Genomic DNA, 25,819 nt, shown 5'->3' on the forward strand with positions numbered 1-25,819 from the left:
AATGTGAGTATGTATATCTACCCCATGCAAGCTTTGGTGTCCCAGCTCCGCGCGGGTCGGATGTTTTAGTGGACCCCACTTATGCGCTGTTTTTTTTTTGGGTTGGTCTGCTCAACCTCACACCTGGAACAAGGAAACTGAGCTTTTTCATATGATTTTAAGAACCGTTTGCTGATGTTTGCCAGAGCAGAAGAGAGAAGACATTTTATTTAATGACTGACTTTCCTGACTTTAAGGAATATGCTTTTTTCTGCTCGATAAACGGACTTGCCACCAGTCACCACCACCTGTGTCACCGAACTGTTTTTGCTCAAGGCTTCTAAATATTCCACACTTGCTGTGCGCCTTTGTTTGCTGCATTATTCCGTTTCTTCATTGAAAGTTGCGAACGAGGCAGCAACAATCAGCCTTCCTCATCAAATAAGCGCGGCACGTTTCAGTGGTTTTTGCGCACAGAGAGGACGCTTGAGCTCAAGGCCGGCATCAGGTGCTGCAAAAGTAGGGAGGAAGAAGCTCGTTAAAGTAAAACACAAGTCCAACCATCAACATGACGGACGGTCCGAGACAACGGAGCAGCACGGCGGGCTCTGCCAAGGATGCTGCCGGTCAGGAGGACTCGGGAGGAGTTGCGCTCAAGAAGGAGATCGGGCTTGTGAGCGCCTGCGGTATCATTGTCGGTAAGCGACTCTCCCTTTTGTTAGTTTAACTTTCCCTCAATTCAGCGTCAGACAGAGACGGCACAATGAAAGTCAGTTCAAACACAGGAGCTCCTCTGCAGATAAGGATGTTGTATTCTGACACACAGTCGGTGATATCATCTGTAATTTAGAAAATGCGCGCATCGTTGGTCAAAACTGAGCTTGCGTCGACCGTCTTCCTGCTTTAAAACTCACATATTATGTCAGAAATAATAGCTGAGACTAAACATTCCGGTTGTATAAGCCCTGCTGCACATGTGACGATATTCCCAAAGGGCGCACACACCGATTTAGCTCGAACAGAACCTTAAAAACCAAGTCGGCTACTTCTCTGTCGGTCCTGGAAGCGCCTGCTGCCCTCTGCCCCCACAGCAGCCATCTATCAGCGAGGCTTTCATCATATCTATGCAACCTAACCATTAATGGGGATGTCGTCACCCGCAGATGCTGACACCATTAGTCCATTCAGAGCTATTTGTGGGCTCGCGTGAATTGGACACGCGGTGGGATGGCTGTAAATGGCAGCATGGGCAGTCACAAACTGCTCTGCTGCTCTCATGTTCGATTTTCAGCTGACACTGAGTTGATTTCAATAGAAAAATAATGCTTTTTTATATAAAAAAAGGTGCTTTTGAAATGTACTTTAGTTCTGTTTGGCTTGTGCGATTAAATAGCTCAAGAAGTGGCTTATTTACAACTTATTTTCATACTAAACTATTCCTGTTGATTAAAACCATCATATAACATATTACCATCATCATCATCGTTCTCTTTAATGAAACGTAACATTGCAGAAGCGTTATATGCTATAACATGCATTATATTATAGAGTCTGTAGTCAGGGTGGTGAACGTGCTGCAGATGACGAAACGAGTCAAAGTAAAACTCCACCAGACGTCACGCTGATCGATGCGAGCAGCAGGGATGAGATGTATGGGACAGGCTGTCCGGGCAGAGCGTGGTGTGGTCCGCAGGTTGCTCCTCATTGGATGAGGGAGGGGACCGAAGGTGACTCGTTCGTGCGTTTCCATGGTAACGGGAGGAAAGTGGAGGGAGGGCGACGGGGTATTCCCGGGAGGTTTGCCAGATGAGAGGGGATGGGGTGAGGCAACCTTTGGATTAAAGCAGCTTTTTATGTTGTATTTCCAGCCTTTCTGCAGCAGGTGTCATATTTGCTTTCTGATAGTTAACTAGTTAACTTAATTATAACAGAGGCAGGGAAATAACTGCACTAATGATTAAGGAAATACCGCTCAATATTTAATAAGGCACGACTGGGATGTTTATGGGATTGGGATTTCCTGTATTACTTCATCAACAGGCTGATTAGTTACTTAAGCTATTCTTGCCTCTTTCTGAGCGTTCTGACTCATTAATGACTAGTTACTTAGATACTAGTTAATGCCTTTTGTCCATCTTCAGTAACTGTATATAACACAGAGTAGGTTCCATGTAGCTCTGCTTTACATTCAGATTACCGGGCCTTTAATTCTTCGGTATACGTGCTGATAACTGAATAATTAGCTGTTCATTAGCTACTCTTTTTATGCAGTAAAGTGGAGCATCATACTGATGAACTACTCCGTAGATCCTCATTCCAATTCCCTCGCCATTTGTTTTTATGTACCTTGGAGTGATATGAAACGTGGTGTTGGTTAGCTGGCATCAGTTAATCATTATTTTCCATCTTTAGTTACTGGTTAACTGTCAGTTAGGTCCCCATTTGGTCCTCATTTGTTCCTCATTTGTTCCCTGGATCTTCACAGCCTTATTGTGAAGTGTTCAACTTGTTTTTTTCTAAATGCATTCGGCTTGTTTGGGTGTTAAATTTGCAAAGTTATGATGAAGATTTTTATAGTTGGGGGGGCGGGAAAGGTTCTTTTTCTTTTGCTGACTCTTATGTGTGCGTCTCCAGAATCTGCCAACTCTTTTCGGGGTCTTAATTAGCCTTTCTACCTTAGGAATACATCTCTGAGTAAATCTTTCTGGTCTTTTAGCTCTCTCTTGTCTGAAAGGCATCAGTTAGTCTCAGTTCCAGAGTGATAGGGAGCTATAGAAGAGCCCGTGTCTGCTGATTGTTGGGGAAAGCCTTAAAGAATCAGTGTTTTTTAAGCTTTGATATTTTCATCCCACGTCTTTTCCAAACGATGGCTGAACGAGCCGTAGTTCCAACAAACTAATTCAGGTCTGAGTCAGCTTGGTAGAAGTTATGCCAGAGCCCAAATGCAACGTCATCTCCCAACAGAACATGCAACAGTTGTGTTGCACACCGCAAAAAAAACCCAAAGCGGTTTCACAATTAGGGTTAAAAAAACTTGTACTCTGACCATGTTTTCTGTACTCGGTTTGCTAAAAACAACAAGCGTACACCTGGTTTGTCCTCACATTGACTTCTAATGTCTACAGAAGGGATGATCTTTACGCTCCGGGGAATCCTTTCTACCTTCCACGTCTCCCAAATGTTTAACACTGAGTATTTAGCCACTGAAACTTTACCCTACAGACTTTTTTTTACACTCTTTTACAAAGTCTTTTTCCTCCATGATGGTGTAGAATTGCATAAAGGTTTATGCATTTCTGGTTTATTATTAAGGTAAGGATTGTCCCTCTAATGCACCGACTACTCAATAAACTACTTCTACTCCAGCTGTTAACCTCTGTGCTGAGAGAGGAATGTTTACCAGGAGGGTGTCTAAACTTTTACTTCTATAATTCTAATTCTCTAGATATTTTACACCTTATTTCTCCTACGTGCTAAGCAGCATTGCAGAAGCGTCTGAGAGAATGCTTTTGCACACTTTTCCAGGACAATGAATTTAATAGATCTTGAATCTTTTCTGTCTAACCCCACCCTTCATTGTACCTGTGCTCGGCCGTTTAGATAACTCACATTTCACCTATCGTTCCGCATTCATCTACTGATTATTAAGAAGCAGATTGGCAGTGCGGAGCCGGTCTGAGCGGATTTTTACAGCCGTTCAGAGTCCCCGGAGTAGTCACCAGACTGTTCTTGGCCGGAGCTCTCGTCCTTCACCAAGTAACTCATTCATGCTCGCTCAGCTCACACGTCATGTGCGAGAGAGACGTGAGCTCAGGTGACTCGTCTGATCCCCTCGCAGCGAACATGACCATGAAAAGAGCCGAGCGCACGTGGAGTTCAACGGCTTTTATGGCCTATTGTACAGAACAGGCCTTTATCACTTACACACGCACAAATCCAGGAAGGAGCAACGCCGCGCATTTGGATTACAAGTTAACTTTTGGCCACTCGGAAGGAGGCCTCACCCTGATAATGCTGTTTTATTAGCTTGCCTGAGTCTGAGTTGTACTCCAATATACGTGTTCTTTTTCTTTTTTATCAATGGAAATGCTTCTTAAACTCAATCTTGTTTAAATAAGAGGCTCAGTTATTTCTGTAGTAGCTTTTTGTCAGCCTGTGGAGCCTAAATCCTCGCTTTCCTTTTCTGAATCTTTATTTGCTTCCTCCTTTCCTCTGCTTCATGCAACATCAATGCATGTGCACGGGCGCGGAAACCTGCAGCATCTGTGGGGCTCTGGTTGAGGGCCAAGCAGCAGGTTGCCTCAGCTCGGCGGCTGTTTGAACAGGGACTTACTGATGGGGAGAATAGAGGGAAGCTAAACCCTGATGCTGAACAAATACACAGATGGTTGAGTTAACTTTCTAGTATAGAGAATTTAGCAAATTCCTCCCTAAACACAGTCTGAACAAGCACCAAGAACCATCTGAATTAAAGATGTGAAAGCTGAAACTGAGGATCGGGATGTTGTGGTCTGAACACTTCGGTGTTAAAGAGTATCACGAGTGCAACCGAGTCTCTTCCTTTGTGAAACAGCCGTCCAACAACAAAAGAGGATATTAAAATATCCTACGTGAAAACAGGCCAGCATGAATCTGGAAATAAGAGGAAACCTTAGAGGACACATCTCATGTTTGCTGCACCGAATGAAACAACGGCTCCAACCTTTTTGGTTTTTTTTTTTCAGTCCACTGCTTCTTGAAATCGATGCAGCGCTCGACTGGTCTCGGATCCAGTTCCAGAAACAGCCAGCAGCCGGTTTTAAAAGAGCAAAGAGTCACATCCCAGAGACCAAAAGGATGTGAAAACGTCTGCAAGAACAGGAAACCTGAAGATTCCCCATTAGTCAGCAGTCTTGCGCACTTGCACGTGCATATTTGATTACATTTACAGAAAAAAAAACACCCAGAACCAGCACATTCCCTTTAAACTGTGCCTGTAAACTTTACCAAACTAAGCTTATCAGAGAGCGCACAATGGAGGAAAGTTAACGCTGAGCGAGGTGCTTTTTCATCAGGAGTCACAGGTCATGCACTGTTGACCCCATCTGCCATAAAGATGTCAATGTAATCAGGGGAGGGGAGGTTTGTTTGCCCCCTCTACCTTTTACCTGCAACTGGCAAGCAGCTGTCCTCCCAATGCGCACGTGATGGCCGCGTGTGTCCAGTTAAATGTGTGCATAATGATTTATCGCATTCAAAATAATTAGATGTATGGAAAACTGAGAGAAAACTGTGAGTGGAACCCGTCAGCATTGTATAAAGCCCAACACAACATCTTTAAATGGCATGTTTTTGCAGTAAAAACCCCCCAAAATATTTCAATTTCCCGATATAAAACTGAAGCAAATCCAGAAAGACATCCATTTGAGAAGCTGAGAGCAGCAAACGTTTGGACTTTGTCTTCCGGACACACGCTGCAACTTCTGTCCTGCACTTTATTGGCAGTAAAAGAAGCTAAAGACGATTCAGACACCGAGGAACAATGAGACGGTATCATTCCAACCTTTGACTTTTGTACTGTGAGGTGCCACTCGGCCCATAATCCAGCTGTTATGATTCAAAGCCTGCAACCTTTGACCCTTTTTAACCGTTCAAGCGCAGTCGAGCTGGAGTTAACCCTGAACATGACTGGAGTTCTATGGCGTTGGAACCCAGTCATCCGCCTCTCCATCTTTCAGATCTTGTGTAAACTGTTTTCTGATGCTCATCGAGTGTGTCAGGACATTATTCTCCCCCCTCTGCCTCCACCTTTCATCCCTCCTTCCTCTATGCACTCATTCACCCTGCTCTCAGTCTTGCCCCATCTTCTCATAGACATGCTAAGTCAGCATTTTTACAATTTTTTTTTTTTTTTTTTGGCACCGTCTCATGCTTTTTAGTTTTGCTCATTCATTGTTTCCTGTTGAATTTGTGTCCGGCTGCTCCTAATCCCTTTAACTGAATTCCCACAATAGCCATCCACAAGTGAGCAGTAGCTCATTGCTAATAATTTCTGATTAAAAGCTTATAGAAATTCATCATCAAGGCCGGTTGGGCACAAAAATCAGACACAAAATCCCCAAAAGAAGATAAAAAATGACCAAAATGAGGACAGAGTACCTAAAAACAGATGCAAACTTACCTGAATGTCAGAGAAAGTGACATCAGTTAAAGGGAAAAACATGACTGAGACCCAAATTAACCCAAATAAGAACTAAAACAGTGATGGAAAAGATAAAAAAAAGAAAAATTGTCTCTAATATGATAATCAGACTGATACAAAATGACCTAAATGGCCCCAAAAAAAGCATAAAGAGATGCAAAATGATCCACATGAGACACAAAATGACCTAACGGAGTCAAAATGAGAAAGAATAAACGAATAATTGGACGTTTGGGACACAAAATAAACAATATGAGATGGAAAAAAAATGACCAGAACACACATATAAGTCACAGAATAGCCTAAAAGTAACATTGAATGGTTACAAAATTAGATATAAGCATTTACATTGATTCAAAACAAGCAAAAGTTGTATCTGCATGGTTCATAGTGGCCTTGCCTCTCTTCCACTTCCTTTGAAGTCTATAAATAACTACAGAGCAACCCAAAAACCTTCCACATGTCCTCACAGGCTACAGAAACAACCTGCATGAGCAGAAGGAATTCTAACCGACTCACTGGAGTACATTCATTACAATTACTTAAGTGAAAAAAACTCATATGGTGCCAATATGTGGCTAACTTTGACCATTTTTAATTCTTAACTTCATACAAAGTTAGACGAGCTGCTTCTGTCTTTATGCTAAGCTATCTGCACTTCTTCTTCGTCTTAGCTGCCAACGATCCTCTTATCTATCAATTATTCATTAAAAAGACTCCATTTAAGTGGGAATGAAGTGTAAACTTCACGAGTTGGACATCTGGATAATGCACGTTCAGATTTATAAGACATGGTCCCAAAGCCTGTGGATCCGATCCTTTCCAATCACACGACTTAATATCACATTTTTGAGCCCCTTTCTGGCAAATTCGGGTTTGTTTTAATCTTTTCAAGCTGAGGCGAGCGTCACAAACTCATCCAAACCCGCAGAGGACATTACAACTGTTGCGTTTGTGACAATCGGAACATTCTTGGCGTGTGCGCACCTCTTTTTTAATCCCCACCCGAAACCTGACACACCTCTCCCTCCCTTCACCAGGTAACATTATCGGCTCAGGTATCTTCGTCAGTCCGAAGGGAGTGATGGAGAACGCGAGCTCGGTGGGCGTGGCGCTGATCGTCTGGATTATCACGGGCGTCATCACCGCCATCGGGGCGCTGTGCTACGCTGAGCTGGGCGTCACCATCCCCAAATCGGGAGGAGACTACTCCTACGTAAAGGACATCTTCGGTGGACTGGCTGGGTGAGTTCTCACATTTAGTCATTCACCTCTGGCTGGAAGCGATCAGATTAACTGTCAGCTTTCTGTTTATTTCTCAGAACAGGATTTAGAGATATTACAGATGTGTAATCATTGCCATTGGTTGGCCAATTTGTCTGCAAGATGATTCAAAAATGGGAAAAGGAAGAGCAGGTTTCCTGTTGGTGTGAATCAAATTTATGTAAATATTTCAATTCTTTTTATTAGAAACTACACAAAAAGGCATTAGCCTTGGTGGAAGATAAGCTCTGTGAACGCCTTTAACCTATTAATGTCCCCACTGAGAGGAAAAAGGGACTTTCTTATGCTTTTTTTTTGTCTCTTAGGGCAATAATAACCCGAATCTAAGCTTTTTGCAAATGGTTGGGGTGACGCTTTAAGATAAAAGTATCGAGATTTGAAAAAGTTATGACGTGATGTATAGTTTCTTTTAGCGTTACATGTCTAAAAGTGAGTGTCAGAGATGTACTTAGGTCGGTTTAACTTCCACTTTTTATCAATGAGACACAGAATAAGACTTTAAAAGGGTTAAAGGGGTGTGCAGACATTTTCCTTCACAATAATAAAAGTTAAAATGGTGGATATGGTGCTTTCAAAGATATAAACCTTTAGTCGAACCTCAAAATTCTTAAGGTGAACCAGCTGTTGTCGTTCAGACGTATTGATCCAAATAAAGATTTCGTGAGGTCATAGTTTACAGCAGAAATGTTTTTCCCCCCATTTTACGCAGCCCACCCTGCACCCATCCATACATGTCCCGCTTTAAGGTTCTGATTGTTACGGTGAAAGCTTGGGAACCACCAAGGAAAATTCCTTGCGAGACAATATCGATTGTTAGCATAGATTTCACAGGCTTTGCTCGGACTGTAAACACAGGTCAGAGCATTGTTTTTTCCAACTATCACAAGGATACGTGTTATCAGGATATTTTGGGAGAGGAATTTAACCAGACATAACAGCCTAGGACTGTTTTGGTCTCTTTGTAGAGCATCAACACACATCAACGAGCCTTTACCTCTGAAGACTTTGTAGTTTGTGGCTCCAGATGCTCAGTTTGAAGTGTTTCCCTGTGCCCTCTGACTAGCATAAATAAACCATCTTCAATGGCTGTTTATATTTTTGTTGTACTGCTGCTTTTGTCCCCATGTGTGCATGTGTTTGTATATGGGGGAGTGGAGGGCTGAAGCTGTGCTTGAATGTTCTTATAGGTCAATCACAGTAATGGCGGAAGTACTTACATCTTTTTGTCGCAGCGGTTGGGCAAAGTTGAGCTCGCAGAAGTGTATATGCATGAGCGGATAGTGTTTCAAGTACAAAGAGACATTGTTATTTCAGACCGAAGAGGGTTATGTCGCTCAATTAATGTCCGCTGCGCAGACACGAGATGCAACAGGTTGAAGAGAATTAGCTCAGATGGAATACTAATGGAAAAAAGGTTAAAAAAAAGGTAATTATTTCCAACAGAGGCAGGGTTTAGCTCCTGGGTAGCTGTTAAACTGAGCGGTGGAAGATGCTTTCAGATCCTTTAAAAAGTCAAAAAACACTCTCAAGGGATTTCTTTGTTGATATGAGCCTTTCTGGACCAAGAAGTTGAAGATAAATTGGATGTTTTATCTCTTAAAGGAGACATGTTATGTCCTTTTTTCACAAGTTGACACAATTTCTTGATGTCTTATTGAAATATCCTTGACCAATAGCACCCTTTTAAACCTTGTTCTACACTTCGGTTCACAGCATCTGGTTTGTAAGGGGTAAACAAAACCATCCTTCTCTCCTGCGGGGTTGCTCATATCGCTTTCCTCTACCATGCAAATGTAAATTTAGACACAATACCAATACTCAATGACCCTGGAAGCGTGCCATTGTAAGAGAGAGTGCAAACTACGTAGCCTGAGGGCTAAAATTAGCTCGTACTTCTTCATAGTAAACTGATTAGAGCCAGATTTACTCTCAAATACTTTGATTTCCTTTGGATACAGTTCGGTCATGGCTAGTTGCTGCTGTTCCCCTTTTTTCCTGCACAATGCCACTACGAGTCATGTGTTGAACCAGCCCAGGTTGGGAGAATACCGCACCAGACAGCTGGTGGTTGGAAAAGGAGTAAAAACCTGTCATGAGGCTTGTTGGGTGGAGGTTTAGGACCTAAATGCAGGACCAAACAGGCGGGAACCTGACAAGTACCGGAATAGGAAGCCTTATTAAAACCAAACAAAAATCGTTATCATGTTATTAAAGTCAGGAGTAATGCTCATAATCTTTCAAAGAATTTCATGACAACCTGCCATGTGCCTGGTCTGCAGGATTTGTGTCCCATAACGTGCGCTGTCAGCTTGTCGCTCGGATAAATCCGTGTTTGTTTCCTTTGTGTCGCTGGCGTTTTTGTTCTTATCTTTTGTGCGTATTCTAATTAAGTCAATATTCAGTCTTTCCTCACTTATCGTCCTTGTTGAGCGTCAGCTGTTGAGCTGTTTTTCAGAGGACAGATGACTCTAATCTATCTTTAAAACAGTTAGTTTGACCGTGCTAATTTCATTTTTCTGCTTTCTTATGTTAGCAATTAGTTAAATGATGATTTCTTCAAAAAAGTAAGTCGGGTTCAGAAAGAATAAGCAGAGGTTTCGGTGTCTGCTGATTTCCGATTGTGGGTTTAAACTCCCGTTGTTCGATTAAACGAGTGAGAGTAAAATCAGGGGGAAAATGGGAGGAAGTCTCCTGGAAGTGAACATCAAAGTAGGTCAACACTGGGAATGTTAGTGTGTTACAGCATTGATTGTCCCCTTTGTTTTGTTCCCAGTGCTGTAAGAAATAATCATTTGTTTTCATTTATTCTATTCATGTCCACCTCTTTAATATTTTTCTACGGGCTTTTTCACATTTTTCACCTCTGAGATACCAAATTTATAAAAACAAACCTTGAATCTGAGATGACTTCTTCACATATTCAGCTTGACGAATGATTCAGTGATCCCTAACTTTACCCCAACTGTTATCTGATGGTGTATCTAAGGTGACTTTCAAAGTCCTGTCATGGTTAAACGGCATTGGCGGATTGGCATTACTTTCACCAGAGGCTGATTTAGAGCACACACACGTGCCAAAAAACAAATCTCTCTGTAAACCGTGATGTTTTCCTTCCTTTGCTTTAGGTTCCTGCGGCTCTGGATTGCCGTGTTGGTCATCTACCCGACCAACCAGGCTGTGATCGCACTGACCTTCTCCAACTACGTCCTGCAGCCTTTGTTCCCCACCTGCTTCCCGCCAGAGAACGGCCTGCGGCTGCTGGCTGGCGTCTGTCTCTGTGAGTATCGCGGCTCAGAGAAAAAGCTCACGTAAAGTGATACTCCGGAGTAGATTCACCCTAGGGTTATTTGAATCGTGACATCCAGCCAAGTAGCCCACCCGAAGTTTTTCCGATATTGGCTGAACATCAGCTGAGTTACCGAGTTATCCCGAATAGCTTAGTACAAGCGCTAACGGACCCTGGCAGTATCTCCAAAATTACCACACTAAAATCACATGCCATGACACCAAACTTCTACAGTAGTACAAATATGGTCTGTACTCACAAAACGATGCATTTGGAAGTTTGTACATAGTCCAGGAGTTTATTATTATCAACACAAGCCTGATAGCTTCTCTGCTGCTAAAGCTGCGTCGACGTCACTTCCTTGATCTGGGAGCTTCAAAGTAAGATGAGGGTTGATCTACTACTGTAGACAACAAAGTATATGCTATATTCTACATGTTTTTTTATGTTGTAGAGTTGTGAAGTTATTTTATCAATGGAGAAATTGAGCAGCCTTGCTTTGTTGTCTACCGTAGTAGATCAACCCTCATCTTACTTTGAAGCTCCCAGATCAAGGAAGTGACGTCGACGCAGCTTTAGCTGCAGAGAAGCTATCAGGCTTGTGTTGATAATAATAAACTCCTGGACTATGTAGAAACTTCCAAATGCATCGTTTTGTGAGTACAGACCATATTTGTACTACTGTAGAAGTTTGGTGTCATGGCATGTGATTTTAGTGTGGTAATTTTGGAGATACTGCCAGGGTCCGTTAGCGCTTGTACGAAGCTATTCGGGATAACTCAGTAACTCAGCTGATGTTCAGCCAATATCGAAAAAACTTCGGGTGGGCTACTTGGCTGGATGTCACGGTTCAAATGACCCTAGGGTGAATCTACTCCGAACCATCACTTTAAAGCAAATCTTATGTACACAGCTGCTACAACTGATTTTTTTTACTTACTTTAAACACAGTAAATGAGTTACTGGTGATATTTTTAACCGTGTAGTTAGAGCTTCACTTTTGAAGAGACAACTATCCAGTTTTTCAGGAAATGAAGGCGTTTATGCCCCTAATTTAAACGTTTTCAGCACAAAAGTTAGATGATTTCTCTTGGTAGAAGCTGAGTGAGTTTAGATAATGCTGTGCAGATAGAGCTTAAGGTAATTAAAGTAGGGTAAAGCTCGTTTTGAATGCACTTGTTGAGACAGGTTCATAATAACGGTTACAAAACAGCTGACAAATCCTGCTGGACACACTGAACGAGCCTGAAACTCTGCATCGGATTTTGCTGAATTGTCACTTAATTTACCGCGTTTGTCCCACTTTCCCTATTTTATTTTTGGAAGCTGTGTTATTATTTAAACCTTCATTTAGATGTCGTCTTAAAGAGAAACGGCCTCAGAAATGTGAAGACCAGAAGCTCTGCGGGTGATGAATGTGTTGGAGACAGGAGATTTGACAGTTTGAATCCCTCAACAGTTCACACACACTGGTTAAATACTGCAGGCAGCCTTCAGACACAAAAAGAGACAGGCACTGACACTGCAGAGGAGTGCGTGTGTGTGTGTGTGTGTGTGTGTGTGTGTGTGTGTGCCTGTTCAATGTAGGCGTGTTTATTACCGAAAAGCTCCCCGTTAATAGCTGGATCTGACAAACATCCTGCTTTCCAAAAGTGTTCCATAAACACTGGTCCAACTCCTGCTGCTCTAATAAGATTTGTGGGGGAATAATGAGTGTGAATATTCCTTTAAATCCACGCTCAGCACTTTCTTTAATAATTTAGCTTTTTTTGCAAGTGAACTTAAACAACAACATGTTTAAAGTTGGCAAACCAAAAGATGCACTGTAGCAAAAAGCAGCAGCTAATTTCAGGACTCATGTGCATAAACTGGGACCTTTAAAGGGGGGCAGTTTGAAAGAAAAAGCTCCCAGGATTAGCGTACAGGAAGCTAACGCTAACCTGATGGTTGCCCACAGGGTAGAAGCAGAGAAACGTTTGCATTACTCTCCACTGCATCGATCTTACATTTTCCACCACTGTCCCAAGCTTGTCATGTAGACTAGTCAAACAGGCTAATAGGTTTCATTTGAAATGGTCAGAACATCATAGAAATAGAAATAGAAAAATACTTTATTCATCCCCCAGTGGGGGAAATTCAAATAAGTCAAATAGCTCAAAAAAATTATAAATATTTACAATGATTGTATATTAACAACAACAATAATAATACCAATTCTAGTAAAATTACTACTACTAACTAATAATAATAATAAATGACTAAATAAACAAAATAATTTTTTTTTGTTTTAAAGGTAGGGTAGGAGATCCTGGATTTTGAGTCCAGCGAAGCTGCATTTTGAAAATACACAGGTCAAAAGTCCCAACCCTTTTCTTCACTTACCCCCCGAAGGCACGCCTCTAGAGTACATGAACGAGCACGAAGGTGCACGAGCGCTGTTCTGACAGCAAGCATCGATCGTTGCCGTATTTAGTATTTAGTATTTAGTATATGCTAACTATACGTTTAATAATGCTAGGTGCTAGCCAAGCTGGCTCTAGTTTAGCTTCCTGCCAAGCTTCTGGACGTTCACGGAGCAGGGTACGCGCACAGGGGGAAGGAGGGGGAGGGAGGAGCAGATTGCAGTTTGATAGACGGCATCAGTATCCAATCATTGTGAACGGTCCGTTCACAATGATTGGATACTGTTTTTTCTAGATTGTACGTTCTAGAGGCCACTAAAACTTTTCATATTTGTGTCAAAACTTTTAATTAATTGGTTGCAATGGGGGTGTGAAGAGCATTTCAAGCAATATGTAAAACAAATGCTCCAGAAAAAGATCCCCTACCAAACCTTTAAATAATTAAAAAAAAAATAAAATCAGTCAATCAATTTGAGAAGAACTCAGCAGTCACTGTTAAAAAGCCTTATGGCTGTGGGAACAAAGGACCTTCTGAACCTCTCAGTCCTGCAGCTGCTCCTCTGTCCTGCCCTGTGGAGAGGATGTTTATTATTCTCCAAAACAGAATACAATTTCCAATCCTCTGAGCTTCTTCTCCCTGCCACCTCCTCAACATGTCCTTCCCAAGCCAGCTGAGAGACATAATCTCTGCCCTGAGGCCTCCTCCTGGCGGGACATGTCCAGAACACCTCCACTAGTCTGGGAGACATTCAGGAGGCACCCTGACCAGATGCTGGAACCACCTCAGCTGGCTCCTTTAAATGCAAAGGAGCAGCAACTTTATCCATAAGGGAGAGGCCAGCCAGCCTTCAGGGGAAGCTCATTTCCACCGCTTTTGTACATAGTCTCGTTCTTTCGGTCACTTCCCATGGTTTCGCTTTCCGACTCAGCTCTTTATTCACCCGAGCAGATGGGGGCAGCGTCCACCTCATCTGCAAACATGGGCCCAATCTGGCTGCAACTTTCACGCTCCTTTCTACTCCCACTCTTGAACAAGACCCCGAGATACTCAAACGCCTCATTTCCAACTGAAAACCAATGATCTTCGAAGTAATAATTCTCATCCCAGTTGATTCACACTCAGCTGCAAACTGCCCTGCTTGAAATCTCCACTCAATGAAGCCACGTGGGCCACATCAGAATGGAAACCTTAAAGGTAAAGATGACAAAGGGAAGCCCTTGCAGAGTCCAACATGCACCGGAAACTAGTCTGACTTAATGCCAGCAATGTGAACCCAGCTCTCAACAACATGCAACAGCATCCTGAAGCTCCTCCCACAGGTCACCACAAGGAAAACAGTCATAAGCCTTCAGCAAATCCACAAAACACACAAAGGCCGCTTGGACAAACTCCCATACGTCCTCCAATAGCATCTAAACATACTTTGCTAAATTCTCAGCTTTGATATTTGTACTGACGGTTGTACTTTTCCCCAAAATTCCAGCCTCATTCTTGAGTTTTAAGTGATTTCAGTTAAAACATCACCCAGAAAAGCAGCTCTGTGTCAGCAGTAAGAAGGAGGACAGAGCAGCTTTGGCAGCTTTGGTGGAAGCACGCTCTGTTTGAACACTTTGTTCTGTATTTCTGACACATTGACCTACATTCACCTGACTTAATTCTCGCCCCATCCATTTGTGCTTTTGCTCAGGAAAGAACAGCCTGCAGGCATTTGATAGCCCAACTGGTTTGCTTACAGTTTCTCTCTCTAGTTGACAGGACATGTGTCGTCAGGGAGCTGTCAGCAGAAGAAGCTGAGTCAAGCAGATCATTTCTCCCTGTTTGTCTGCTGTTGTTTTTCAGAGCAAAAGTGGGTGAGAGGTTAACAGTTTCCTCTAAACTATGATGTCAAGCTTGTTTAGAGGGTCGGCCTGTCGCCTGCTGTATGTCTTTATCTGCGCTCGCCTTTGGCAGATCTGGGATTTCCTAAATTTGGAGCTTTGCGGGACATTTTGTAACCGTTTGCAGGGTATGACCTGAACTATTTACATACAGGCGATAAACAGACTCAGTACACTGGAAAAAATCTAAATCTTACCAAGTATATTTGTCTCATTGAGTATCTCATTACACTTAATATAAGACACAACTGCCTAACAAGTACCATTTCAGCCAGATATAGGGACTTGTTTTAATATAATACATCTGGAATATCTTGTTAAGTGAAAAAGTCTTGAAAACATCTTGTTTTGAGTCATATTTCACATGAAACAAGCTTTTTTTTTTTCATTTGAAGAGGTTTTTAAGCTAATTTCAAGATCAATTTTATCTCAAAAGTCCTAAATATCACATCTTATTTCAAGAAATCTTGACAAACAGATTTTCTTTGCTTATTTCGAGCAAAAACGTCTTGTATTTGTTGTTCTTTTACTTATTTTTGGAGGGGCATTTTTTCCAGTGTAAAGGTTAAATCAGTTCAGCTCATCCTGGAGTGCACAAGGTGTTTTAAGGTGTACCATTTAAAAAAAAAAAAAATCTCTTTGGGGTGAAAGCAGAAGCCATAACTGCTTTGTGCTTTCCAAGAGGCTCATGGTCAGACTCGACTTTCACACATGATTAATAGAGCGCAGCCTCAGGTTTTTATCCTCAGATAACAACGAAGAAGAAGAAGTAGGAGAGAGCCACACACATCACAAAATTACAGAAGAAACACTGTAAAAAATGCCCCTCCAAAAATAAGTAAAAAAAACAGCAAATAAAGACGTTTTTGCTTGAAATAAGCAAAATAAATCTGCCAGTGGAACTAGTGAAAATTGGCTTGTCAAGATTTCTTGAAATAAAATGTGATATTTGGGACTTTTGAGTTAAAAGTGTTCTTGAAATTAGCTTAAAAACCTCTTCAAATGTCAAAAAAAGCTTGTTTCATGTGAAATATGACTCAAAACAAATTTTTTTCAAGACTTTTTCCTTTAACAAGATATTCCAGATGTATTGTCTTCAAACAAGTCCCTATATCTGGCTGAAATGATACTTGTTAGGCAGTTGTGTCTTATATTAAGTGTAATGAGATATTTTGACTAGAAATGAGACAAATATACTTGGTAAGACTTTGATTTTTTCCAGTGAAGGGGGGGAGGGGGCAAAAAAAACCAACAACTCTGTTTACCGGTTGATGGATGAAGAGGTTTAAGGTGTGTTTACTGAGGACTGCTCGAGATTTAGTTTTTGTTTGCTTGTTTTATTCTAAGAATGCAGCTCAACGCGCCGGCCGTGTGTGTTTGTATAGAAAGCATTGATCACGGGCTCGTCTGCGTACAAACAGCCTTCGGATGACTCCCTTCAAATGCAGCACGGTTGTGCGGGTGGGGAAAAAGGCCGACACGGTTTTAGTCCCGTAACGTTTAACATGCCCAGTGTGCAAACCCCGCCGTGTGCCTCTTTCCATCGTTCGTACGAGCGCAGATGCATGCATGTCTGCCCTCGTGCATCTGTCTTTGCTCCCTGTGGCGGCGGCTCAAAGTTATTTAATGTGACGAACTTAATCCCCCTGGCCTCTTGTTTAATGGCACCCTATTGTCCTGAACCCGGTGGCCTGCTGTACTCCACAGTACAGTTCAAATCCTTTGTATTCTGGGCAGTATGTCTTGGAGTTGAAGTGAGTCGTAAAGCTTTCTCAGACACTTTTTTAAACCCCTGCTAATTGTTGCACGTGCTTCATTAGTTTGGTGTGTTTGTATCTTGTCCCATAAAATCAACTCAGCAGCAGTAAGAAATAACCGTCAGCTAATCTACAAGCTTTAAGACCAAAGAGTAGCATCCAAAATTCAACAAATATTCATGTCTAATAACAACAGTGATGCATTAAAAGTATCTGCAGTGCATCCAGAGACAGATTAAGAGCTGCAGGTATGAGGGTTTGCTCCAGCTTTTGATCTGCTGCCATTCACTGGCCTGATTCATTCTTTAGAAATAAAAGTTTATCAGTTACAACAACCACTTCTATTACGTATAAGGCTGGGCGAGTTAACTCGTTATTATCGCGTTAACGCGCTAATTATTTAACGCAGACAAATATTTTATCGCGCATTAGCACAGGTTTTATTATTCATTTTATTTTGTAAAAGTCTGTTGCTCACAGGCTTTTATTTTGTAAAAGTCTGTTGCTCACAGGCTTTTATTTTGTAAAAGTCTGTTGCTCACAGGCTTTTATTTTGTAAAAGTCTGTTGCTCACAGGCTTTTATTTTGTAAAAGTCTGCTGCTGTCTGCTGCGGAACCGGAAAAGAAAGTAATAAGCGGCTCCACCAAACATGGAGAAGGGTACGGAACTTTTACTCGGCCGTTTTCATTTTAAAGTTCTTCCAGACGGCGGAGTCGACAGAACCAAAGTCATCTGTAAACACTGCCAAGTTGAATTGTCTTCTCAGCGTAGTAGTTCCAGTCTAAAATATCACTTAAAGGCAAAACACACAACTGATAGCAGCAAGTCATTCAAGGAAACAGACAGTGGAGCGAGGCTTCTACATAAAAACTACAGAAAGATGCTGATGTTAAAAGTGTGTTTGCACAACAAATGTTATGGCACTTTCATTCATATGGCAGCACATTTAGAATAAAATAAATTGTAATCGTTGCCCAGCACTAATTCCATATAAGCCTCTACTTACTACATACAATGTTGAGCGGTGTAGCTGAGCAAGTTCCTGACATTCCTGACTCATAAACAACCTTCTTAAGAGAGTCAAAACTCACTTTGTGCAGCCGAACGTTCTTTAAATCTGTCGAGGATGATTCAAATATCAGGATAAGTTCTTTGGAAACCTGGTGTAAGACAAGTGTAAATACCATGTGTGATGTTGTAGTGCAACATATGCATCAGGTCATGAAATGAGATGATTTTACCAACTCTAAAGCCATTTAGGCAGAAAAAATGTGAGAAAAGGCTTGTAAAATAGTCACATAAACACCTCGTCTGTACTTTGATGTGTTACTTTTTTTTGTCCATTTAGTGCTGCTGACGTGGGTGAATTGCTCTAGTGTGCGGTGGGCCACCAGAGTGCAGGACATCTTCACCGCCGGCAAGCTGCTGGCCCTGGCCCTCATCATCGTTATGGGCATCGTGCAGATCTGTAAGGGTAAGCGTACCGCCGCCATCTGTGTTTCCAGGAATGCATCCACCGGTTACTGTGTGTGTGTGTGTGTGTGTGTGTGTGTGTGTGTGTGTGTGTGTGTGTGTGTGTGTGTGTGTGTGTGTGTGTGTGTGTGTGTGTGTGTGTGTGTGTGAAAAGCAACATGTCAGACACACATTGGCTCTCAGTGGGGACATCCTCCTGACTGGGGGACAGCAAAGGCTCCGCACGGCTGCCACAGAGGTCGGCGAGTTGCTGGGGCCCTTTAGGTTAAAACTCACATTGCTAACATCAGCACGACAGTGGGGGGGTGGAGGGGGGGTGCAGTGCAAACACGGCCAAGGACCAGTTATTTTAGGGGGAAACAACTGAAACAACAGTTTGCACACGACTGTGTTGGAAGTGTTTGAAGTTGATGGAGAGTTCAGGGGATGCACTGGAAAAAAATCTAAATCTTACCAAGTATATTTGTCTCATTGAGTATCTCATTACACTTAATATAAGACACAACTGCCTAACAAGTACCATTTCAGCCAGATATAGGGACTTGTTTTAATACAATACATCTGGAATATCTTGTTAAGTGAAAAAGTCTTGAAAACATCTGGTTTTGAGTCATATTTCACATGAAACAAGCTTTTTTTTTTCATTTGAAGAGGTTTTTAAGCTAATTTCAAGATCATTTTTAACTCAAAAGTCCTAAATATCACATTTTATTTCAAGAAATCTTGACAAGCCGATTTTCTCTAGTTCCACTGGCAGATTTTTTTGCTTATTTCAAGCAAAAACGTCTTTTATTTGTTGTGTTTTTTACTTATTTTGGGAGGGGCATTTTTTCCAGTGATTGAAAATCCGTGACTGTCAGGGATTGTTTAGAGTTTTACCCCAAACGGACACGAACATCACGTTTTGTACCATTTATTTTTTTTGCACACTGATTTCATTAGCTGATGGTTTTCAGCTGGAGTTGCTCACAACAAGCCCGAACTTCAATAAAAAACCAGTCCACGCACCCCCCCGGGAAAAGAAGCTTATGTAAGCAGTGATAAATGATCAGTGGCAGTTGACTGGGGTAGGTCGCATGAATTTAAGCAACAGATAAAGAAGAGGTTGAGGTTTGCCTCAGGGTGGCATAAGAAAACTCTATAACTGCAGCTCTGAATGAAAGATTCCTCTTTTGCATGATCCACCTGCAGGAGAGTACTACTGGTTGGAGCCTGCCAACGCCTTTGAGCCCTTCCAGGACTATGATGTGGGCTTGATAGCCTTGTCTTTTCTACAAGGCTCCTTCGCCTACGGGGGCTGGAACTTCCTCAACTACGTCACAGAGGAGCTGGTGGACCCCTACGTGTAAGACCCTTGGCTCTGCCTGTTCTCTACCTACTCACATCTGTTCGGTGGGCTCCTGCCTTTGCTCGGTTGTCATCACCGCGGGAATATGGCTGATTTTAAAGCCGCTTACTGCTTTTCAGTGATTAGCAGTCACATTCCGACGAGGCTTCCCATTTTAATCCTTTTTGACAAAAACCAACAATCACTTGAGTGTAGCACGGGGAAAACGTGTTTTATTTATGTTATTTTCAAAGGAAATCCCTTTGATTTGTATCCAACTCTGAGTTTTCAATCATCATCATCTCCCCTGTAAGATAACAGTCCTAAATTCCCTCTTCACATTTCTTTCCTTTAGTTTTTTCTCTTCCTCTGCTCGCTAAATATTGTTGCATTGTCTCCAGGAACCTTCCACGTGCCATCTTCATCTCCATCCCTCTTGTGACCTTCGTTTACGTCTTTGCCAACATCGCCTACGTCACAGCCATGAGTCCCACGGAGCTGCTGGCCTCAAACGCTGTTGCCGTGGTGAGTCCTGTGACCTCATTCAGCCGTCGCCCTCTTGTGGTCCACGTTGGTTGATGCACGAGTCAGAGCATCACCCTTACATCCAACACCTGACCTTAACTGTCCCGTCTCTCCACCCAGACGTTTGGTGAAAAGCTGCTGGGAGTCATGGCGTGGATCATGCCCATCTCTGTGGCGCTGTCCACCTTCGGGGGGGTCAACGGTTCCCTATTCACCTCTTCACGGTGAGTGTTGGCAGCTTGATGTCACCTTTGCATGTTAGGGCTCATTTTACTGCAACACGTGGGTAAGAGATGTGCACAACCTGAAGCAGAAACACTCATGGAGCAGCTCTATTAGGATTAAACTCGAATATGTCGTCAAATTACCCCCCAAAAACCTAAATTCTACCTTTAAAATGTTCCTTAAAGCATGCATAAAGAAGGCTCGGCACAGTAGAGAGTGAGGAGAGACGTATTTACTGGAAGAAAAGCCAGTTTGTGGCTTTCACCGTGTGACACAGCAGGCTAAATTTATGTTTCAAGCCTTTAAGTAAGTGATAGGGTTAATTGTTATATTGTAATTTACTTAGTATATGGTATATATTTATTCATGGGGATAGTTATATATATATAGGATATGCATGTAGTTTATATTTATTTTTGTGATTATATATTTATATAGATATTTAGAAAGTGTATATATGGCATATATTTATATAGGTGTTAGTTAGGATATTTACAAACTGAAGAGTAGTTAAAAAGAGTGGGAAACTAAAAAAGTATTGTACTTCACAGGAAAAAATCGAAATCTTACCAAGTATATTTGTCTCATTGAGTATCTCATTACACTTAATATAAGACACAACTGCCTAACAAGCACTATTTCAGCCAGATATAGGGACTTGTTTTAATACAATACATCTGGAATATCTTGTTAAGTGAAAAAGTCTTGAAAACATCTTGTTTTGAGTCATATTTCACATGAAACAAGCTTTTTTTTTTTTCATTTGAAGAGGTTTTTAAGCTAATTTCAAGATCACTTTGAACTCAAAAGTCCTAAATATCACATCTTATTTCAAGAAATCTTGACAAGCAGATTTTCACTAGTTCCATTGGCAGATTTTTTTTGCTTATTTCAAGCAAAAACGTCTTTTATTTGCTGTTTTTTTTACTTATTTTTGGAGGGGCATTTTTTTCCAGTGTTCTTCCCATTCCTTTTTCAAACAATGTTTTGTTATGTATTAGCACTATATATTTTTTTTTTATTTATTTTGTATGTACAAATAGTTACATACATTTTTATATATTTATATATATACATGTTCGAAAATAAAAATCTGTCTAAGTTTTGAAAAATCACCAGGTGTGCACATGCATGTTTGTGCTAATAAACTCTCAGTTTCACTCCATTCAGCCTTTCCTCTCGTGATGTTATTTTTCGTCTTTCTGATTCATCTGTGCTCCTTTGCAGATTGTTCTTTGCCGGAGCCAGAGAGGGCCACCTCCCCAGTCTGCTGGCCATGATCCACGTGAAGCGTTGCACCCCCATCCCTGCTCTGCTCTTCACTGTGAGTCCTGCTGAAAACTAACGAACGAACAAAAAGAAGGAAGCTGCAGCTGCGGGCCTGTGTAAACTGTCCCTCTCTTGCTCCCCAGTGCCTGTCCACCCTGCTGATGCTGTGCACCAGTGACATGTACACCCTCATCAACTACGTGGGATTCATCAACTACCTCTTCTACGGAGTCACTGTTGCCGGGCAGATCGTCCTGCGGTTTAAACAGCCCGACATGCACCGGCCGATCAAGGTGTGTGTTTTTGGTCTTTTTCCACTGGCACCTTGTACGTTTTACACTTTGTATGACACACAGATTATTCTTTATCTTTTCTTAATGTTGCTCAGTCCTCTCTTCGTGGTTGTTTACAGTTTTATTTCCTCTCTTCCAGATCAGCCTGGTCTGGCCAGTTATTTACCTCCTGTTCTGGGCCTTCCTGCTCATCTTCTCCCTTTACTCGGAGCCCGTGGTGTGCGGCATCGGCCTCGCCATCATGCTGACCGGTGTCCCCGTCTACTTCCTGGGGGTCTACTGGGACAACAAGCCCCAGTGCATTGGTACCTTTGTTGGTAAGTAAGCTTAGTAGAGGCACCCATAACAGCTAAACTCTACCAAGTAAAACTACTGTAAGACTTATATAAGAGCATCAAATACATCCTTCCAGTGTTTCTTTCATTTGGGCTGGACTACAGAATATGAGTGCTGATACTAGCTGGGTTATAACATATCTTGTTATCACTTCCCAGAAGTTATTAATCCCCCCAAAAACTCCTCCGTGTTCCTCAAAATTGTACGTTTTCAAGTGTTTGCATTGAAAAAAACTTGAAATTGCCTCAAAATGGCCCAGGTATGACTTAAAGGGATAGTTCGCCTCTTTTGACATGAAGCTGTATGACATCCCATATTAGCAACATCATTTATGAACGTTTTCTTACCCCCTGCTGCGTCCTGTGAGCAGAGTTCCAGCCTCGGTTTGGCGTTGACGAAGGTAGTCCGGCTAGTTGGCTGGGGTTTTAAAATATAAAGCGTCTTGCTTCTCAAAACAATATGTGTTCAAAAGAGTAATACATTTGCATCACAAAATCGTTCTCCAGGAAAAAGTCAGACCTCACAATCGCTTGGTGCTATTTTCTCTCACTTTGTATCACTGCCTTTAGCTAATCTGGCCACACCGACATGTAATGAAAAGAGAAGCCAGCCAGGGGTCTGCATTGATGTCTCCTGCTGACTTGACCCCGGCTGAGTCCCGGCTGCCTCCAGCTTGCTCTGCCTGTCCCACATCCGGCAGCTTATAGTCGGGATTAGTTCCTCCGATGTTCTACGAGGCAAATACTGAGACTGTAGATTCAAAGCATTTTACTCAAGATTTGTGTCGTGGCACATAGAAAATAATCATAACAATTACTACACTTTTGTAGTAATTTCAAGCAAAAAAAGACGTTTTTGCTTGAAATAAGCAAAAAAATCTGCCAATGGAACTAGTGAAAATCGGCTTGTCAAGATTTCTTGAAATAAAATGTGATATTTGGGACTTTTGAGATAAAAGTGATCTTGAAATTAGCTTAAAAACCTCTTCAAATGAAAAAAAAAGCTTGTTTCATATGAAATCCGACTCCGAATTTGTTTTCAAGACTTTTTCATTTAACAAGATATTCCAGATGTATTGTCTTCAAACAAGTCCCTATATCTGGCTGAAATGATACTTGTTAGGCAGTTGTGTCTTATATTAAGTGTAATGAGATATTTTCACTAGAAATGAGACAAATATACTCGGTAAGACTTTGATTTTTTCCAGTGTAATGGACACGTTCACAAGGAACTTGGTGGTTTTCACTGCCTGCACCTGAATTTCTTCTCAAGCTCTTTGTTTGCCCTCCTCTCCCAGGTAAGATGACGTACTTGGGCCAGAAGATGTGCATGGTTGTGTATCCGGCTATGGGCGGCGGCGGCGGCAGCAGCAGCAGCAGCAGCGGCAGCGGAGAGGACGGAGAGGAGATGAAGGAGGCCAGCTCTCCTTTGTCGAAGGACGGAGACTGCTGAAGTCCACCACATCCCCTTTATTTTTATTTCTTTTTTTTTTAAATTCCCACCTGCCACCACAAACATGCAGCCAAACACAAACGTGGGCACACACACACACACACACACACACACACACACATGCAAACACCATTCACGCCTTCGTTTTTCTGGTTTCAAATCAATCAGTAATTTTTCTAAATGTTTCAGTAATAAAAGACCTCAAACAGTTTGAGTCTGGGGCCAATCAAAAGTGCAATAAGGTTAGCACCTTCCAGCTCCTCGATCATTTAGCCTTTTACATCAGCAGCAGCAGCTTTCCTCTCTGTCCACATCTGCACAACTGCAACAGAGACTTTTTTTAAGGATGTTTTTTTTATAATCAAAGAGACTAACTGAACTGAGACGGTCATTTTTGTTTTTCATCGTTAATTTTGTCTCATTCAACACACCAAAGCTGGATTTTTATTTTTTTTTTGATTGCCGAAGCAGAAAATCTGTTTAGGATCATTTCATCTTGTTGAATTCAACATTTGTCTTTGTTTTAAAAGTGACTTTAATTGTGTTTTATCTCCTTTTTGTAATTGTGATTTTTATTCTTCGCTTTTAACATGTTAATTTTTTCTTTTTTTCTAACATTTTCACCTGGTTTTCTTGTTTTTTTGGGGTTTTTTTTTACTCTTTAAACTGCAGATGTGCAACACCTGAAGGTGGATGTGAGACCTGTACTTTATACTGGTGAATGTGCTGCTAACACTTTTGTTAATGGCCTTAATTAAAATGACAGTGTTCCGCGCTTTAGTGCCATCGTAGCTGTGTTTTTCCACGGATGTGAAGAGTGTAGACGCCGTAAAAAACCATCAAACGGGAAGACGAAGCAGCCCGGCTGAGACCAGAGAAAACCAATATCACCACCACACTTGCATGGCTAATGTGCACATCTCCACACCGACACGTGTGAATGCCAGTTCCTAAAGAAGCCTCGACTACCTAATTATGCTTAATCAATCTTTTGAGCTGTTTGTGGGTGTACAAATGATAGAAAAACCTTCTTTTTTTTAAATTCTTACCATTAATTTAAGGACATTTTAGTGCAATATCGCTACACGCACCAGCAAACACTGAGCATGCACCCCGTTAATGACCTCTTAGTGTGTATGATGCTGCATATTATATGAACCACACTGCTTCACACTTAAAGGCGCATCTTAAGTTTGTTTTTTTTAACAAAGTCTTTGGGTCTCAGGGCATCCCTGCTGCCTTCTCCTTCCTGAAAAACCTCCCAACCATGAAAACCGACACATCTGAGGGGTTGAAATCCGGTCCGATAGTGCCAAACGTCAACGTCGGCGCTTTTAGATATTTATTCCTCAGGATTATCAATCGTAAGGTGTTACGGTTAAAGAAATCTTTCCAGTCGTGTAGCTGCAGAGGAACAGGGTGTCCTGGATGTCTTCACCGGGACAATAACCTGCTTTTACATGATATAAAGATGTCCCAGCGGTCTGTTTATCGTCACTTAGTTAATTAAAAAAAGAACCACTGACTGTTTGAATTTCTAATGTTGATTTTAAGTCACTCTGTTGTAGTTCAATCATTTTAGAGAATGTGATTTACCTCTTCTTCCATTTAGTAAATTAAATAACGACTTCTCCCCCGTTCAGCAGACTTTATAGTGTCCACACTTCCCAGTGTGTATTAATGAGGCTCTTTCTCACCTAATAAACTAAATGTTTCGACTTTATCTGACATAACGGCGTACGTGGAGCGAGCTGAAGCAGCTTTAACCTTAAAATGCTGGTGGAAAAAGAGCTTTTTCTATTCGTGTGTCTTTCACACTGCCTGAAACATTCACTTCTTGTCCAGTTTCAGACAGAAACAGGCCTTTGCTGTCGTGGAATTATCAAGTTTTATGCACCAAGCAGATGTTCTTTTAGCAAAACGGTATCATGCCGTGATGAGAGGGTTTTCTACATTGTGTCGTGTACAAAGGTTTCTAATTTGCCTTTAACTGTTCACAGTCTACCTTCAGCCGTGTGTCTTATTCTGTGTTTAAATGTAAATGTACATATTGGTGGCGAGTGTTTGACAATAAAAAATAAAAAAAACCACACACACACACACAAGTGAATTTAGGTTTCCTTCTTTTGCTGAGCTGCACAGGAAAGTCGA

General features: G+C 41.7%; 1 protein-coding gene across 1 annotated transcript; it reads left to right on the forward strand.

Annotated features, from left to right (window-relative positions):
* slc7a8a (solute carrier family 7 member 8a) lies at positions 1 to 25,773 on the forward strand. Its single transcript, XM_075450963.1, has 11 exons — positions 1 to 677; positions 7,201 to 7,405; positions 10,570 to 10,721; positions 18,117 to 18,242; positions 19,433 to 19,586; positions 19,970 to 20,093; positions 20,214 to 20,317; positions 21,546 to 21,642; positions 21,731 to 21,880; positions 22,020 to 22,197; positions 23,514 to 25,773. The coding sequence occupies exons 1-11, from the start codon at positions 548 to 550 to the stop codon at positions 23,666 to 23,668; spliced, it is 1,575 nt and encodes a 524-aa protein (XP_075307078.1). The 5' UTR covers positions 1 to 547; the 3' UTR covers positions 23,669 to 25,773.
* Positions 25,774 to 25,819: the final 46 nt, after the last annotated feature.

Source organism: Odontesthes bonariensis, chromosome 19, assembly GCF_027942865.1.
Source record: "Odontesthes bonariensis isolate fOdoBon6 chromosome 19, fOdoBon6.hap1, whole genome shotgun sequence".
Lineage (NCBI taxonomy): Eukaryota > Metazoa > Chordata > Actinopteri > Atheriniformes > Atherinopsidae > Odontesthes > Odontesthes bonariensis.